The sequence below is a fragment of the Ptychodera flava genome, chromosome 21 (genome assembly GCF_041260155.1).
Source record: "Ptychodera flava strain L36383 chromosome 21, AS_Pfla_20210202, whole genome shotgun sequence".
Lineage (NCBI taxonomy): Eukaryota > Metazoa > Hemichordata > Enteropneusta > Ptychoderidae > Ptychodera > Ptychodera flava.
In genome coordinates, this window is record NC_091948.1 from 28,323,152 (window position 1) to 28,340,430 (window position 17,279).

Consider the following 17,279-nt stretch of genomic DNA (forward strand, 5'->3'; position numbering starts at 1 on the left):
CATGCTTAATCCAGGAAAACCACAAAATGACAAAGCATACATTGTTATGCCAAATAGACCACTACTGCTTGAAAAAACTTTAAAAGCAGATTTAAGTTTCATTGCTTTTCCTTTCCTTTCAAAAAAAGCACTAAAGTCAGTGTGACAAACATCCCCTACAATTTACATATTTTTAGAAAGCCTTACTTTTAACATGTTTTAAATATTTTAGAATCAAACTTTAAGCATGTTTATCTCATTTACACTGTATTCATTTAGCCAGAAACTTTTAATTTATTTATGTATATCCGTGCAATAATGCCATAATATATCGCTCTATGTATGACCAGATGAAAATTTCAGTTTTTTTGAAAATTTCCCACAAAGTTTCCTGTTAAGTTTCACTGAAAAGTTTGAATGTAAGTATTTGAATTTTGTCATGTTAACATTGTGAATATAATAGAAGGCACATATATTAACAATAAATACATTAGATTTTAGTAATTTCCTCTAAAGTAATCCTCAATAAGAAATCTCAAAACGTTTACTTGCAGGTGGGAAATCACTTGCCAAGTTATCAAATACGGAGAAAGAAAAGATGAAATTTTCAAATATTTTGGCATTAGGTAGATGTTCATGTGTGTGGGTAAACTGAAGGGGTTTCTGAAGTAGGATTACATGGTGAATTCTTGATTTGAAGACAGTGTCTCATCATTGAAAGAGTTATATTTCTGTGCTGAAACTGTATTTTGAAGTAATTTTCTGCGGTTGTATATGCTGTCAGTGTTTCTTCTAAGGCATTTAAAATTTGATTGCGAGAAATTGACCATACAATATTGCAAGTTATTAGACTTAAGAATTGTACGGTGTCGAAGTTAGAGATGAGATTGTGGCAACAAAAGCAGGGGATCTACTATTTAATTTATCCTGATGAGACACTCCTTGGGAAACCATTTGGCCAATTTATTTCAGCGGAATTGGTTATGTTCTTACTTTTAAGCAGTGTCTAAGAAATAGTCTGTGAAACTATTACCAGGCAAGGATTGAAGTCACAAAGGTTGATTGTTTTGACATGAAAAGAAGTGAAAAATAATTAAACACAGCGTGAGTGAGCCCATTTACAGTTGAGAACCTTTGCACTGAGAGCTACTCAGACATACTTTGTGTTTCCTGACTTATTAGAGAACAAGGCCACGCTATCAAAGGGCATAAACTGAGTGTGGTTCAAGCAAGGAGGTCCAGCTTCCCATGTGTGCATACCGGCAGTTTATTAACCTCCGAAAAATCCTTGAAAGATTTGATGACAAAAGGGAGATTTATGAGAGACTTTTTGAAGTTGGTTTGAAATAAAATGAAAAGGAAGAGTTTAAATAGGGTCAATGAGCTCTGATACCAATGAATACTTTTGTTGTTGTTAATTTCAGGTTGATCCAGAGTGCAAAGTTGAAATGAAACTAATTGAAATGGAGGACTCATACGACAATGAAGAACTGTCTTTGTCACTCCACCAGAACCCATCAACAATTCCAAGTACAGGTATGACTAACAAGTTCTATGCTTGACAGGATATTGTCACCGATATTCTAATATTATGTAGTTACGTCATCAGATCATGTATGTCTGCAAACAATTCAAGGTCTATAAGTATCGTCATGCAAGTGTCAGGTTTGAGAGTTTATTCATAATACAGCTGTGAGATGCCTTTGAATAAAGCTGTGTCAAAACGAATGGCATGAGATACATCTAAATATGTGGGGTACTTGCAGTGTGTTGGATTGAAGGTTTTTTTCTATGAGAGGAAACTTTGCTGTCGTCTTCTTGCATAACCTCTGCATATTGCAGAGTTTTTGAAGAACACAGATTAACAGCGTATATAGTCAGTGATCAGTGTCATTTCAGTATGAATGGAATGAAGCCTTTCATATATTTCAGTGTTTTTTTATGAAGTATTACAGAGTTGTATTCTAAATGTACATGATAGCTCAAGCCGAAATAACAATGTGTGTTTGCCAGTTCCCTATACATGGCCTTTTTTTCAAACTTGAACTTTTTAGCCCCCAAAATAACGAATGACTTTTGAAAATTTCTGACATTTTTTAAGGGTCACACCAAACATGAAAAGGAAAACTTCAAAACTTATATATTCCTTTCTTCCTGAGGCTTTCAAAGAAACAGACAAAATTGTTATTTTGACTGGTGAAACACATTTCTTAAACATCATATTGTCACGAAAGTGTTCCACTTTTAAGTGTGATAATCCAGATTTATAAGTTACCCTCTCTTGTCAACCATTGGAAATTGCTGAGAAAAAAATGATGTCTACAGACAATGAATGGCTGATAATAAAGTTAAAAATATGAGTTTGATGATGAATTTTATGACATGGCCCATCAGCACTTATTGTGATCACCAATGGCTAAATCTCTAACATGCTGAATTTCCAGCATGGGATATATCAAAAACAGAAGTAAAATGTTTATATAAAATAATTTGCAAATTTACAGATACAACTCTCCACATACACCCTCTTGAACAGGGTCTATTAGCAGTTTTTTTGGAATGCGCAACTTTTTAAAAACCTGTAAGAGAATTCCGCATCTCAAGACATATTAAACATTAACTTGAAAGTTTCCGGGTATCTCCAATAGAGAGCTTTTCTGAGTGTCTAGTCTTAAGGAAGACATTTCTGTTTGATGACAACATATTTGGTGGTTTTTGTGTGATGATGAGTTCCTTAATAACCTGTTGACCCCAATTCCCTGTGAACAGGTCCACACTCACCATTGACAACAATGGTTTTTGGCCTTACCATTGTGGTGAAAGAGTTAATGCTTCACTGACAGAATAAAATCCGTGATATCTATCGAATTATTTAGATGTATGAACCAGATGCAGGTGTCCATTGGTGTAGGTGGGTTTTGAACACAGCATTAGCTCAATAGTTGTTTATTTGATGAGAAAAGCCATATATGAAGAAAACAAATACTCTCTGATGATATTTGATACACAAATGCTTGGTAAAATATGCTCTAAGTGCTGTACTTCTTGAACTAAAACAGAACTACTCCGAAAATCTAGAAATTAAATCAGTAGCTGTGATATAAATAAATAAAATTGTAGTTAGCACTGTGGTTTCAAAGGTATAACACAAATCTACAGAGAAATACTTTTTCAGAAATAATAATAATATTTCAGAATGGTATAAATGAATAAATTTGTAAGCTACAAATGAGACGAAAGAAACGGTAAACTCATTGAATATGAATTTGAACTGTAAAAACACTGATTGTTATTATAACCTCCGTGTCTGCTGCTGTCAATTGTAATGTGGTCAGTTGTTTACTCCTGTCCCTGAAACTTTAAATTGGACTTGAAGGTCTGTTACTGCCATCTCAAATCACCATAAGCTCGTTCTCAAATTTCATAAACACATCTATTCAACTTCTCATCGTCCACACTTGTGACACGTATTGACAGTGGTGTGGCTACTATGTTTCAACGTTTCTAAGTTCATCTGCTGTGCTTCGTCAATTCAATACCTGATATGCTATTGAAGTGTGTCGAAATTGTGCGGTCTAATTTTCATATCGTATATTTCAAAGAATAGTGATAACCACGCCATGCTTCCCAGCTGATTCCGTCAGCACTCTCATCAGGGTTGTCTCCATGGTGATAAAGTCCGTTTAGATTAGTGTGATGGCAGGCACCATACCACCATCCTCCTTTGTATATTCTTGCACAGTGACCTTCGTAAACGTCGTTGTCCGTGTCTCTTGTTGAAAATTTCATGTTTCTATGTCGTTCTGTTCCAAAGGAGTCTCCTGTGGATTCAGGAAAGAAACTTCACAGGTTCAGGAAAAAAGTTTCAGAACCATTTCCTCAAAAGGAACCATTCTCACAGAATCTTTGTTCAAGTTTGATTTTCCCAGCCTTGAAATGGCTTCAGTCACCATGTGGTCAGGATTTCCAAAGAAAATTTGTTGTTTTTAAAGCATGTCTGCCACATTGGCTGCGAAGGCGCAGGTCACGGGAGATGACATGGCTGGTGAAATGACCTCCAATTGAATTAACAAATACACCTTCAGAGAACAAGAAGATGTCTATGCATTTGAGCATTGCATGCCACTTTGTACCATGCAATTCATGGGTGACGGTCACTCTGTTGTTCAGAGTTGGAATTTCTTTGGAGAAAATTTCAATGCAACTTTACTTTCAAGTGTCTTCCCATGCATGACCACGGAGTCCGATAATAATCTATGAAAACCCTGAAGTGTCACAATGGAGACAACGTTTCTATGATACCTTTGCATGCAAAATTAAGAAAATAAACTGAAAAAATGTATAATATAGTAATCACATTGAAAGAAAATGACAGAATAATGCAGTGTATTTGAAAACAGCAAACTTACCAGCATCGCCAGAGTAATCACCAAGACTAAGTTTATAAACCACAGCTTCCGATGCAACTCCAAAATTATCATACTCAGCATACGCAAATTTTCCTGCTGTGTCTCCCAGGTCGATACGGAGGTCATATTTATCCTGGATCGTCAAACGATGGATTTTCTCATTGCCCAACCAGAATTCTCCCTTGAGCTCACCAAATCCGTACTTGTAGGCGTCCCAGTCTCGATAAAAATTAACTGAGCCATCCCGGCGTCTTTGGAACATCTACCAAGAAGAAATGGTGAAGAAAACAAACAGAGAAAACCATTCAGAGATTTACATGGTCAGTCTGGGTGTGTGTGACTTCTGAATGTAACAGCAGCATCACCACCAATGAACCGTATGGTTGTTTAATGTTATTCCATATAGTCCCATATGACATCGCGAGGGAAGTTCTGACCACCCCTTTCCCTTTTAATTGCAGTGTACACAAAATTTGATAAGTTCATTTGACACTGTGTACCAATCAGAACTGTTCACGATGCAATGCACACGACTGTTCAGAAATCTTTTCAAGATAGAATATTAGAATTGTACTGCTTTCAAAAAACCTGGGAAGCATTTGAAGTAAAATGTGATAAGACATTAGAGGCAATTTTAACTTTCGTGTGTATTGAACGAGTTTGCTTTTTAAAAGTCACAGATGCAGGATAATTGTCTCTTTTCAAAAAAATGACCTCGGTTTGCAGGGTTTCAGCACTGAACACTGTAGAGATGTGTGGCCTTCAATCCTACAAACATTGAAACTAAAACATGAAGGATATCTTATCACAGCAAGTTACAGGACTCTTGTTTGTTTGGAGTCAGCAGAATTGTTTACATAAAGGATGGAAAACAATTGAAGTTGCCCCTAAGCAAGGATATTACATACTGCAGCTTTTGACAAAGGTAGACTCACAAAGTAAAGAAAATGTTACTTTTGTATGCATAATGTCTGGATATATCCTGTGAGTTCCTTCCTGTAAAATTTATTTCACAAATTATATTGCAAAAGTTCCACATAATGAAATGCCAGTGTTCTGTATGTACTTACAGTCCATCCTCCGCCATCGGTTTCCATATCACAGTAGACTTCAAATGGTTTCTTGTCATCCTTGGGGTGTACAACATACACACCACTTTCTGTGTGGCCTTTTTTCATCAAATCTGCGCAGTCTTTTGGCTTATCCATATGTTTTTCACCTGTTACAATTCCACCAGAGTAAATATCACATAAAGAAGTATTGCTAGCGCAGAACACACTTTTCAAGATCATATTCTTCTAAACCCTGTCAAATGAAAGTTTTCTCTATGCTTCTATGATATAGTTACTTTTTGGTTTCCTTAAAAACTCTTTTATATATGAAAACATGTATAGTGTGTGTGTATGTGGGTGTAAAAGATACTACATATGAACCAATCATTTTCTAGACACTTAATATTGCATTAATACTGTAAGGATTTGCATCAGAAAGAAGTTACAAGAGAAAGTGTCCTGATCAGAAAGGACAACAGTTGCTGGTGGTTTTTGAAAGGTTTGATGATATGTGAGACTTCTTGTACAGTTGATATTAGGCCCCCCAAAAAAGATTTGTTTCTGGTCATCTCGCGTGTCATTTCAGAACTTGCCATGTCTTTTTTTTTTGGTCACATACTAATCAGTACAGCTATCCTTGATATCCCTGTTTGCATGTCCAAAAATGCTAAAAAGAAAATGGAAGTATTATGCAGCCAGTGATAAAAGACAATAACTGTTGCATCATTAGTGCCAAACCAGTGTTGTTAGGAATAAAAAAACGAAAGAAAAAGAAGAAAGAAAGGGGGAAAAAAATTGCCTCATCTCACCACTTTATGCTGAATATGAAGGATCAAAAACAATTTTTTTTGGCTTTAGTTGTTATTTCGTTAAACAGCAAACAATATGAAAACTATTCAGCAAGTCATGCCAGGGTACTGTATCTTACCAAGCCAGGTCCATGTTTGGTCTGCATCATTACTACACGGTCCCTCCACAAAAGAGGGACCGTGATTACTATTGTCATTTTCACAGTAGTTCAAATGCTGAATTGATGTAAATATTATCACACTTGTGTCAGTGGTTTTGGAAGTTGTTTCCCAAGTTGCTGCTCTAAATGCACAAGTTGGTGGAGGTGCGGATTCAACAAAAATGACAGTCTTTGTACTTCCATGCAGGTTTCCAAGTTCATGGTTGTGTATATTTAAATGATCTAATGATTTGTCTGTTAGCAAGATGTTATCACAGACAAAGTAGTGCATTTCAGTGTCGTATTCACTGATCATGGAAACTTGCATAGTTTTGTGTTTGCAGGAAATATGACATATTGGCAATTGTTGAAACCAACTTGTCAAAATAACTGAACACCCCCCACCCTAATAGATGACTGGAAGGTAATCAAATTGAAGTATATTTATACAAGACTTCAGCATGTCTGTGTATTTGGTTGCTTTTGTTATCACCTACTGCTTTTTGTCATCAGAAGTTCTGATGCTATCTGTTTGCGACTCTAACTGCTAATTAAGCACAGCGTGCAATTAGAACAGTAACTTTTGATACAACTTCCTAAACCAATTACGTAAGTGTGTTAACATTACATGTACAGTCAGCTTCAGCCTTTAACCTGCCATAAAATTGACCATAACAAAAGCCACATATGCCGCCCCTCCCCCTTCAAATAATAGGTTTGGTGTTCATCTTAATCTCTTAATAAAATGATGTGGCAATACATTTTTTATTTCATTTTCATTTCCTTTCAAGTTCATAAGATCCAACTTTTGACATGTTCAACAAAACAAATCAGAAATGTTTACATCTAACAGTAATGCTGTACATCCGGCATGATAACAGTGATAACTGAACTCTTCAGACCTATACTTCATGTGCATGGGCGATGTCCTACAGTCTGTACAGATAGAAAATGTTACCGTTTCTACCATGTATAAAACACTCATTTTCTAACCATGAGTTTTACAAATGAACATGCATAAAATGCTGATGCAGCTATTCAAGATCGATGCAAACAAAGATTAGAGACAAAACCTTTTTTCTTTTTAGCCTAAAGTTTACAGTGGGCAATTTAATGAAATCTTTACAAGACAGTCTATGCAGTTAAGGAGGATTTTTCCTTTTTGTGATAATTCTTGGTAACAAGTCAAGCATGTTGAGATTACAGACTTAGTGGTGATAATTCGATTGTATTTATGCAGTCTGGATCTTTATGTTTTGTTGACTGTAGAGTCTTGATGTAGTGTGTCATGAAGAGTCAAACAGAAACATTTAAAGGTACTGGCAAAAATCTTACACCTCTTTATGCTTAAAATAATCTCTGTAGAGTCAAATGTCATGACCTTTGTCTATCTCTGAAGCATATCCCAGATAATGACACATTTTGCTGACACTCTCTACAGGCCAGACATTGACATACGTTGTAACCTAGACTGTAGAGAACCCAGGCTCTATGGTTATAAGCAGCTAATCTCTTTAATAAATTAATGGTGCCTGTCCGGTGCCTTCTTTCATAATTTGGCGTAAAATCATTGTAAAACATTGGATTTACGAAATTCTGAGTCAGATTTAGTTGATTTAATGAATAAAAGTTCTTTTCAGTGAGCAAGTTATCATTTAAGTCAAAAAGGTGTTTGTATGTAGCAATGAAACTGTGTCAGCTCCAAAGGAGCCAATCTTTTCAAGGTTTGATACAGAAGTGGCTTTGAGTGGATAGGAAGTAATTTTAAACTAGCTTGTAAAAATAGTGCCGTGACCAGACAGGAGCTTGCTACCCTACAATTACTAGTACAGCTTATCAAAGACAATCTTTAAAGCTGTCTGTATTGCAGAGTGCACCTTGTACAGGAATGTAAGTGATCTATGGAGATGAACCATTCTTGATGTTTGTAAAGATAGGTGGGAAGCTATCAGCTTCAAGCCTTTATGTTGGAATCGGCTGTGTTGACATTGAGTCTTCTCTGAGGATTTTTTAATGGAGCATATAAAACAACTGAAGTGTGCCTTTGTTCACCGGAGCATAGTGGTAGGAACTTCAATTGCCTTCACTTTGTCAGGTCAGAGGAGGAGAAAGGAGAGAATTGTTGCTGTCATTGATCAGCATATCATGCGTTTTCTGCATGGCTGGTGTCCCTGTGTTATTGCCGATATTAAATGTCACCCATTCTACTCAGATTGCCACTGAGATAACCACTGGGAAATCAAACCTCTAATATCTGAAAAAAGAGAATTTTCAAACTTACCTCCTGGAATCGGGCCATCATTTCTCTGATAATCTCTTCCAATTTTGAGGTACTCCACTTCAATTTTTAGCTGTTCTACTTGCACCTTGAGCTCCTCCAATGTACTGTCACTTTCACATTGGCACTGTGAAGGTTCCACATTTATTGTGTAGGTAGGGCTACATGAAAATGAAGGCTGACTGGGCAACCTTTCAAAGACCACCGACTCAGATTTATGTTCAGTGACAGCATTCTCAGACTGATCATCACTTGTTATATCCTCTACAAGTTTCACATCTGGCAGCCTACTGTCGGCAGTGTGTGTCTGTAGAGTCTGGCTGTCATCAGTGTTCTCATCGTCCTTAGCCTCTGAGATCTGGTTTAGAGCATCACCTCCACCCTGTAGTGCTGGATCATTCTCAACTAGGCGTCTGTCTTCAGCACCCACATTGTCAGTGTCCATGGGCAGTCCTACCATGGCTGAAGTCAAAGCTAGCAAAAACAATATAAATAACTTACTTGGGTAGGGTAAATCCATTTTGGCGCGTGGTAGGCTAAGGGTTAAAGGAGCAATAAAGAAAATGCAGGCACTAGCTGGAATGTCATGTGTGCATTGCGAGGGAGAACAGACTGTCAGAGGGGGTAAGAAGTCGTCAAGTTTTACCCAATTACAACAGGGTTTCCTTCATTAGCATGTCAATAGAAACGGTCCACCAATGGACAAAAGGGCAACAGGATGAGTAGAGACGCCCGATGAATGTTTGTCATATTTTTCACAAAGTGAATCGGTTGCTTGCGGTGTGTTTGATCACTAATCCGCTAGCCGCGTTACCATGAAAACAATGCGGATATTCTTATGAAGATAAGGACCTGACGTAAACTGTTATGTCAGGCCCAGCATGAAATACAATATCACATGAAATATGGTAAACTTGTATAAATAGTGCAGTTTAATCATTTATTGTATTTAAACTTACGGGTGGCCTTGTCAGTGTATTACAAGCAATTACGCACAGATTTTATTTGCATTTAATTTCACCTTTGCCCCAACTTGATCAGATAATCATAAAATGAAGAGGTATTAAGACTTTATTTATATTGTGTACGTCAAATTGTGTGTGTATGTGTGTGTGTGTGTGAGAGAGAGAGAGAGAGAGAGAGAGAGAGAGAGAGAGAGAGAGAGAGAGAGAGAGAGAGAGAGTATAAGAGTTCAGTGTGTGAATATTATGAGAGTTAAAGTTAGAGACTAGAGAAGTGTTACCAGTGGAAAAAAGTAGATTATGTGGTATACAAGAGGGAGTGTGGATACACCTCCTGCCATTTAAGGTTGATTAAACCCAATCAGAAATACTGCTTATACTGAGACAATACTGACTCTGCCAAGGGTATTGAAATGGCAGTGTATGTTTGGCACCCTGTGTTTAAGATTGAGATACAAGATACCACTTCCATGTGGAACATTCTCTACTCAATAATCAGTTTGTTGAAGCAACACGTCCTTCATGGGATCACCGCTGTTAACATGTACAAAACTTGTGTGTTCTATGCAGAGAGTGTGTTTTGCGAAACTGAAATCAGCTGTACTGATTTTCATAAAACTAAAAAGACACTGTAATATAAAGGAGAAAAATAGACACATAAAAATTTGTTTTTGGTCTACAGACAATAGTAAGTCACAATGATACCCATTTTCCCATTTAAAGTTAAATACAAATGTTATGTAGATATGACAAGTTGTCTGAACAAGACCGTTGTACAAGGACCAGTGTAACTTCTGTTATGCATGGTAGTATTGTCTCAATCTTGAACACAGGGTGCCAATCTTAAACTCACATCTACAACCCTTGGTAGAGTTGGTTTTGTCTCTGTACTGAGCAGAATTTCTGTGACAGCATGAAATGGTCTTACTCAGCATATAGATGGCCAGAGGTGTTATTGTGTTTATACAAGCCCATAGCATTTCTAAACATTACACCATGGAAGAATTCACGTCAATTTTATAGCATACCAGTGTTCGACTACTAATGTAAAAAAAACTGGCCTGCGCAAAGACCAGATAACAACTATAGTGATGACTGCCATATCCTGTGTGTTCTACACTCAATTTGAATGGGTCAAAGGTTGTTGACCTGGCAACGAGCAGAGATACACAAATACAGCCATTGGACAAGTAGATTTTCGTAACGACTAATCAATAGAAACTGAAGTCCTGCTGCTGTTGTTTGTTCACTGTTTAAAGTTACATCCTTTTCCAAAGACCCAGAAACTATAGTAATCCCCTGGGGACTGAGGAAAAGATTACCATGTCAAATCACACCTAAAAAATATGTAGACTATTCTGAAATGTCAATATTGTGATGTTTAGTGTTGAAATGGTTCCTCATTATGAAATGATGATTTTTATAGAAGATAAAATTTATGCATACACACATTCCTCAACAAAACCTAAGCTAAATATAATTTGGCATTAATAACTCAATTACTTTTAAGATAACATAGGTTTGTGATAATATTAGTGACTGAAACAGCTGGTAATGATTTGGATTTTGTTTATCAGTGTTTGTAAAAACATTTTAGAGAGGTGAAAGGACAACAGATTAAATTATCATCAAAGGAATTTTAAATATTTCATTGTTTTAGATAATTATCACAGGTCCTGCTATTTATTTATCTTTTTCATTTGTTTGTTATTTTCAGCTACTCTTCCTTTCCTGAACTCAAGAGGGATCTCTTTGAACTCCAGTCCATGCAGAGTTTAAGTGTCTACAAAGCTCTCAGTAAGACCAGCATACCAAGCAGTCCAATGGTCAGGAGAACGAAACAAGAAGTCAAGATAGCTCAGCAAATGGCTAAGAAACATGCCACTAATCCTAAACTATGGGCCAAGTAAGTCCACATCACAGGATAGTGTTATTGTGTCTAGATTCTTCCCTCTGTTTCACAACCATGTTGGAATGACAAGGTCTGCTGACTTTCAAAGGCCTGTCTGTAATTTCAGGTTCACTTACAAGCATCAAAACAAATAAAAGTTGAAGGAGTTTGAAGAGAATGTATTCAGTGGTCAACACGACAGTGCAACTCTCAAAAGATTTTTTTAATTGTCAATATCTGTCTCCAACTAGAATAACTAGAAACCTAGAGTGATTGTAAGAAACAATTCAAAACATTTCTGTCTTATTTGTCATCCTTTCAGTGTTTTTCAGCAATTGACTTCAAATTAAGAATGAAGAAGTTAAAAGTCATTTACTTTAAGAGGGATTTCAAAAGCATCTTAGTGAAGTTTACAAGGCAATATTACGTAACAAAAAATAGCCTTCAGTGATAACAAGTATACTGCAGTAATACACAGAGAAAGAAACGGATGAAATTCCAAATTTCTGGAGAAAATCTAATCCGTGACTTGTTTAAAGGGTTTGATTTTACAATAAAAACATGGGCCACCTTGAAGGCTTGATAGCATAACACTGGTCAAAACACTGAAATTTTGGGCAAGGCTGTCACCTCAGTGACCTCTGTGATCACCGTATAAACATAACAAGACATCGATGTTTTGGTTAGGGTCAGAGGTCAAATTTGGTCTACAGCTCTCAACATACGTTGTTTGTAATAAGCTTGGACATTGAAGCTCCAAAAGGGAAGACAATTTTCTTGTTGATTACAAGCTATATGTTAAAGGGCTGTTAGTTGTAACATACACTTGTAACATAACTATACAGATATCACTCTGCAAACAACAGTCTACAATTGAAATTTCAAAAGTATAAGACAGGATTATAGTAATATTATTCCAAGGAGGACACTTTTTTCCTTCCTTAAGCCCTTTCAACCTTCTCTCTCACAAGCAGTTTAAGGAAAGACACATTTAATGGCATCGCTGTATAAATAACCACCATGTAAATTGTGAGAACATGACGACAGCTCTAGACTTTATTAGACCACATTGGAGATTTGTTGCTTTGAGTTAGTATCTTAACTGTTAGTATTTATGTGTGTAGTCATATAGCATTTGGTACACTCCTAAGTTTATACTTCCAACCATGCTGTGTCTGTGTGTTTCCTATAGGTGTCTGCTAGGTTATTGTTTCAGTGTCTGGTTCATTCATCTGCCAGCATACGTACGCTCTACTCATTCCAAGACCAAAGCACTCAGAACGGCATTTGAGGTTCTCATACGAATGGGTACCTACAAGCTGGAGCCCCCAGACGAGGTGAGTTTCCTAGCTACAAGACATGCTGTATAACTGCATTTAAGTTATGTGTTTTCTGTGTTGGCATTTGCACAATAGCAGCCAGATGAAAGGGTACCTGGGGTCAAAGGTCATGTAGACAGTGGCTGCCATTAGGGATAGAATGACTGTCTTTATTGACTTATTGGTGGAATGTAAAAAGTGTCATAGACTTCTTGTGATGCAAACTGAAGTATGCTGACTTGCAGTCTATTTTACTTGCTTGGTCGTATCCATGCAGCAGTAGAAATAGATAATTACCTCCCTTCTGATCAAATAAAATTCTGAAAGCTATCCACAGATCAATCTTTTATAAATTGGGAAACCTATGTAAAGATAATTTAATAATCACTCCTCATACTTATAAGGAAAACTTTAGTAAAAACATTTTACATTGATGCATCCAAAGGACAATAGCTATAGCTCTTGAAAATGAGTATATATTTTTAATTCGTCATCCTTACATGTGTTTTAAATTATAAACTTGCAAATATAATGCATTCTTCACAATATTCAATTATATTTTGATAATAGTGTTGATCGCGATTTTAGGTTTGTTACTATATACCTGCACATGTGTGATATTGGAAAACGCTGCCTAAACTTCAGACAAATTTTGTTGTTGTATGCGCTACTGTTGTTGTAGCTGGTAGTATGAGCCATATATTCATTCAAATTAGCGTGACTTTTAGTAGCCATTGTAACACTAGCAGGTTTTTATTTTCGTCATTTATGCAGAAAATGCAGACAAATATTTATTTATGCATATTAATAAGAGAAAAAATGATGTCATTTGCGATCAGTGCTATTAACTCTATTAATTTCTAGTCAGGATTGAAATTCATTTGTCAGCGATAACATTATATTGAAGATTACATGCGTACAGGCTCTATTGACAGGCATTTTAACATAAATATGAGAGTACAAGAAGAAAGTATTTAACAAACACAACAAAAATATTTGAAAATACATCAAAAGTTATAAATAATAGAACTTTAAGAAATTTCCTGTGGAAAAGAGCCCTCATACAGAGAGGTGCTCTCATAGTACTGTTGACAAGACTGTCTTTCTTACTCTGACTGTTTGTATGAAGATGTTTTTATGATCATTGATAATGTGCTCGTCTTTGAATTCTCATTGTTCTCCCACATTGTAATGCCAAAGACAGCAGGAAAGTGTTGTAATTATAAAGCACAAAGTTACAATGGATGCAAACATCTACAGCACAATGCACTGTTTGTAAGAGAACACAATGGTCATATTTAATACCTGATCTTTTCAATTGTGCAATTGTATCTTGTGGTTCTTTTATTTGTTAATACCTGGTAAAGTTACATCATGAAATAAAACAATTTGTTTAGTTTTACTTTATTCATTTCATTTACAACAAATTTAAATTTTTTACTACTTTCTCAATCAAGTGTCCTCCATATGAAGTTTTCCATATCTCGTACAACTTTTATTTTTAAAGTTTTTACCTATATTTGACAGGTTGCTGTTGTTTTTTCTTTCTGTGTTGTTCAAAAATTGAATTTTCATCATGCCACGCTTGGTTTCAGATTTGTTACCGGGTTTTGATGCAGTTATGTGGTCAGTTTGGGCAGCCAGTACTTGCAGTCAAAGTTCTCATGGAAATGAAAAAATGTGGTATCCAACCCAATGCTATAACATATGGATTTTACAACAGGGTAAGCATAACATCAAACTTAATACTGTAGCTGTACTTTCAGATCAAATCTTTTTAAGTTTAACACAGGCAGTTCTGTCATTTATGGAAGTAGACTGAAAGATTCGTTATCAAAGATAATGTTGCTAGTAGAAAACTGGGAGTAGTGAGGAAACATGCAAATCTCTTGGTCAATCTTTACAGTGGTGTTGGTGTGATTCAATCTTGTTTTGCTATATGTACAATGCAGTGGACTGTTCAAATATTTAAACTGTCTTTCAAAGAAAGTCTTTCAGTTAAAAAAATATCAACATATAAGAACACAAAAGTTCAAGATAGCCGTTTTGTTGTCATAACATGGTGTGACCCAGAAAGAATGTAAGATTTCTTGTGAGCTATCAAACTCCCTTCACAAAGCTTAACTTGTGTCTGAAAGTCTGCACTGTACGGTTGTTGGACGGGAATTTTGGCAAAAGTTGTCATTGTCTGTCTGTCTAGATATACCGCACATGTTGTGTTGCCACAAACCTCAACTTTTAAATGTTACTTTCTTGGTCATATTTGTTCCAGTTTTCATGCATATTTCATCAGTTGAAAATGTACAGCTACATTTTTCTGAATAATTATTTAATTGTTTATGTCGTAAACAGAAAAAGTGTTACAGCTTGACTCCAAATATATCAATCGGCTTAGCATGTGATAAACTGTCATTATTCCAATTCCTTTGTTTATCATATACACTCCAATAGACAGTGTCATATAGCTGGCTTATGTATGGGGTATTTGACTGGAAACCTCCCGTGAGCTTTTAATCAAGCTATTTTTTATCCATACATGTAGTTCATGTGCACAATGTCATTTTGTTCCAGACTAAATATTTTCAAATGTTACTGTTTTTAATGTCAATATGGCCGTAAACAGAGCAAGCAACAGGGGAACAGACAAATATTAGAGGCTCTTGGTCTGGCGTAGGAGAAGTGAAGTTACTTACAGGGAGATCATGTACGGTACTTTTAAGATTCGTGTCGGGAAACCATAACAACAATTTTGTTTTGTTTGATTCTATTTTGCATTTGTTATATTCATAAATCTCAATTGTCTGAATCATTCTGTGGCTTCTAGTGATAAATTCTTGATCAAATTATTGTTAAGACCAATAATAGCTATGTGGGTGTAGGTTTTTCCAATATGTCAAGATGTCCATAGCTCTCATAATGCCATAAAAGCTATAGCCAAAAGAAATGGAATTCGAATGATGTGTTGCCTTTTATTCTCCCAACTCCAGTGAAAGTTAGTGCAAAGAATATAATCTTCATGATGGAATGAGCACAATTTGTCGTCTTGTCAAAAGTTTTCTTAATCACAGTCCCTCTATCCACGTGGATAGAGGGACTGTGTCTTAATAAACCCTTAGGAATAATGAAAAACTGATTTTAAAAATAGGAGGAAGACCAAGTTTCTTGATCTTGTCATAAAGAGTGATGAGTGTAAATGTGCCAAACTCTCTGACCAGTGTGTCCCCTCACGTCACAGCCCCCTCCAGCCAGTGTGTCCCCTCACGTCACAGCCCCCTCCAGCCAGTGTGTCCCCTCCAGTCATTGTCCCCTCCAGGCAGTGTGTCCCCTCCAGTTATTGTCCCCTCCAGGTAGTGTGTCCCCTCCAGTCATTGTCCCCTCCAGCCAGTGTGTTCCCTCCAGTCAATGTTCCCTCCAGTTTGAGTGTTCCTTTGAGTCATAGTTCATTTCATGTCAAATAGTTGACCTCATGTTGTATGATGTGTTACAGTTTAGCCGATACACCACTTCATGGTATACACTCAGAATGACTTGACAAGGAGTACTCTGTGAATTTATGTCTTCAACATCTGTTTTATTTCCCTCACCCTTGTTTTACAAAGTTTGAGGTGGTATAACATGAATAGTTCACATACTGCAGATTGTTGTGTATACACACTGTCAAGAGAGCTAATCACACTCCCACATGTAATACTCCTGTATTAGAGATCTGTGTCTGTATAAAAAAATAAATCCTAGGATACTCTGGTTTCATCAGTAATAGTATACGCTAATGTACCATTTTACTTTGTACTAGTTTTCTACCAAAATTTTGACTTCATCTGTGAAAAGACTCTAGACTGTACTGAGAAATGTAGTCTTGAAAGGCTGACCCGCATTTTGACATTTTCCTGCAGGCTGTGCTGGAAAGCAAGTGGCCTGCCTCTACATCAAGTGGGTACATCCTGTGGACCAAACTACGAAATGTCATCATGGCGATGGCTCAGTTCAGACGCAAAGTCAAATTGGATGCAGATGGCTATAGTCAGTGTAGCAGTGACAGCTACGCTGATGAGACTCAAGGAGATGGTGTGGCTGATCTCATTAAATTAGATTCTCCCCTAGCAACGGATGATAAATCAAGTACAGGTGAGGTCAAAGGTCGCTGCTAACAATTCCTGTGGATAATTCAACCAATTATTTGTTGGTAATGGTGGCATTATGAACACTTTGATAAAAAAGAATTTATTGTGACAAGATTTGCTGTTCCAGATCATGAGTCATGTGTTATAAGGGAATGTTATGAATGATTTCATAAACACCATTGAAATGTTTAGACTGTAGAAATCCTATACTCCGATCATAGTAGGCTGTACTTATGGAATTTTAGATGGAAGGAACCTATCTGACAAAGAGAAATCTATCCTTGTACAATTTTAACTCCATATTACAGAGTAAGCCAGA

General features: G+C 36.5%; 2 protein-coding genes across 2 annotated transcripts in view; one reads left to right on the top strand and one right to left on the bottom strand.

Annotated features, from left to right (window-relative positions):
- LOC139121915 (C-myc promoter-binding protein-like) overlaps positions 1-17,279 on the top strand; it is an 81,286-nt gene that overhangs the window by 40,530 nt on the left and 23,477 nt on the right. The window contains 6 exon segments of the mRNA XM_070687230.1: positions 1,404-1,464; positions 1,467-1,515; positions 11,347-11,535; positions 12,713-12,857; positions 14,435-14,563; positions 16,733-16,964. Of these exon segments, the coding sequence (XP_070543331.1) occupies positions 1,404-1,464; positions 1,467-1,515; positions 11,347-11,535; positions 12,713-12,857; positions 14,435-14,563; positions 16,733-16,964 (805 nt within the window).
- LOC139121916 (techylectin-5A-like) lies at positions 1,641-9,315 on the bottom strand. The gene is made up of 4 exons (XM_070687231.1): positions 8,671-9,315; positions 5,459-5,607; positions 4,389-4,650; positions 1,641-3,800 (listed from the first exon to the last, which is right to left on the bottom strand). The coding sequence occupies exons 1-4, from the start codon at positions 9,185-9,187 to the stop codon at positions 3,562-3,564; spliced, it is 1,167 nt and encodes a 388-aa protein (XP_070543332.1). The 5' UTR covers positions 9,188-9,315; the 3' UTR covers positions 1,641-3,561.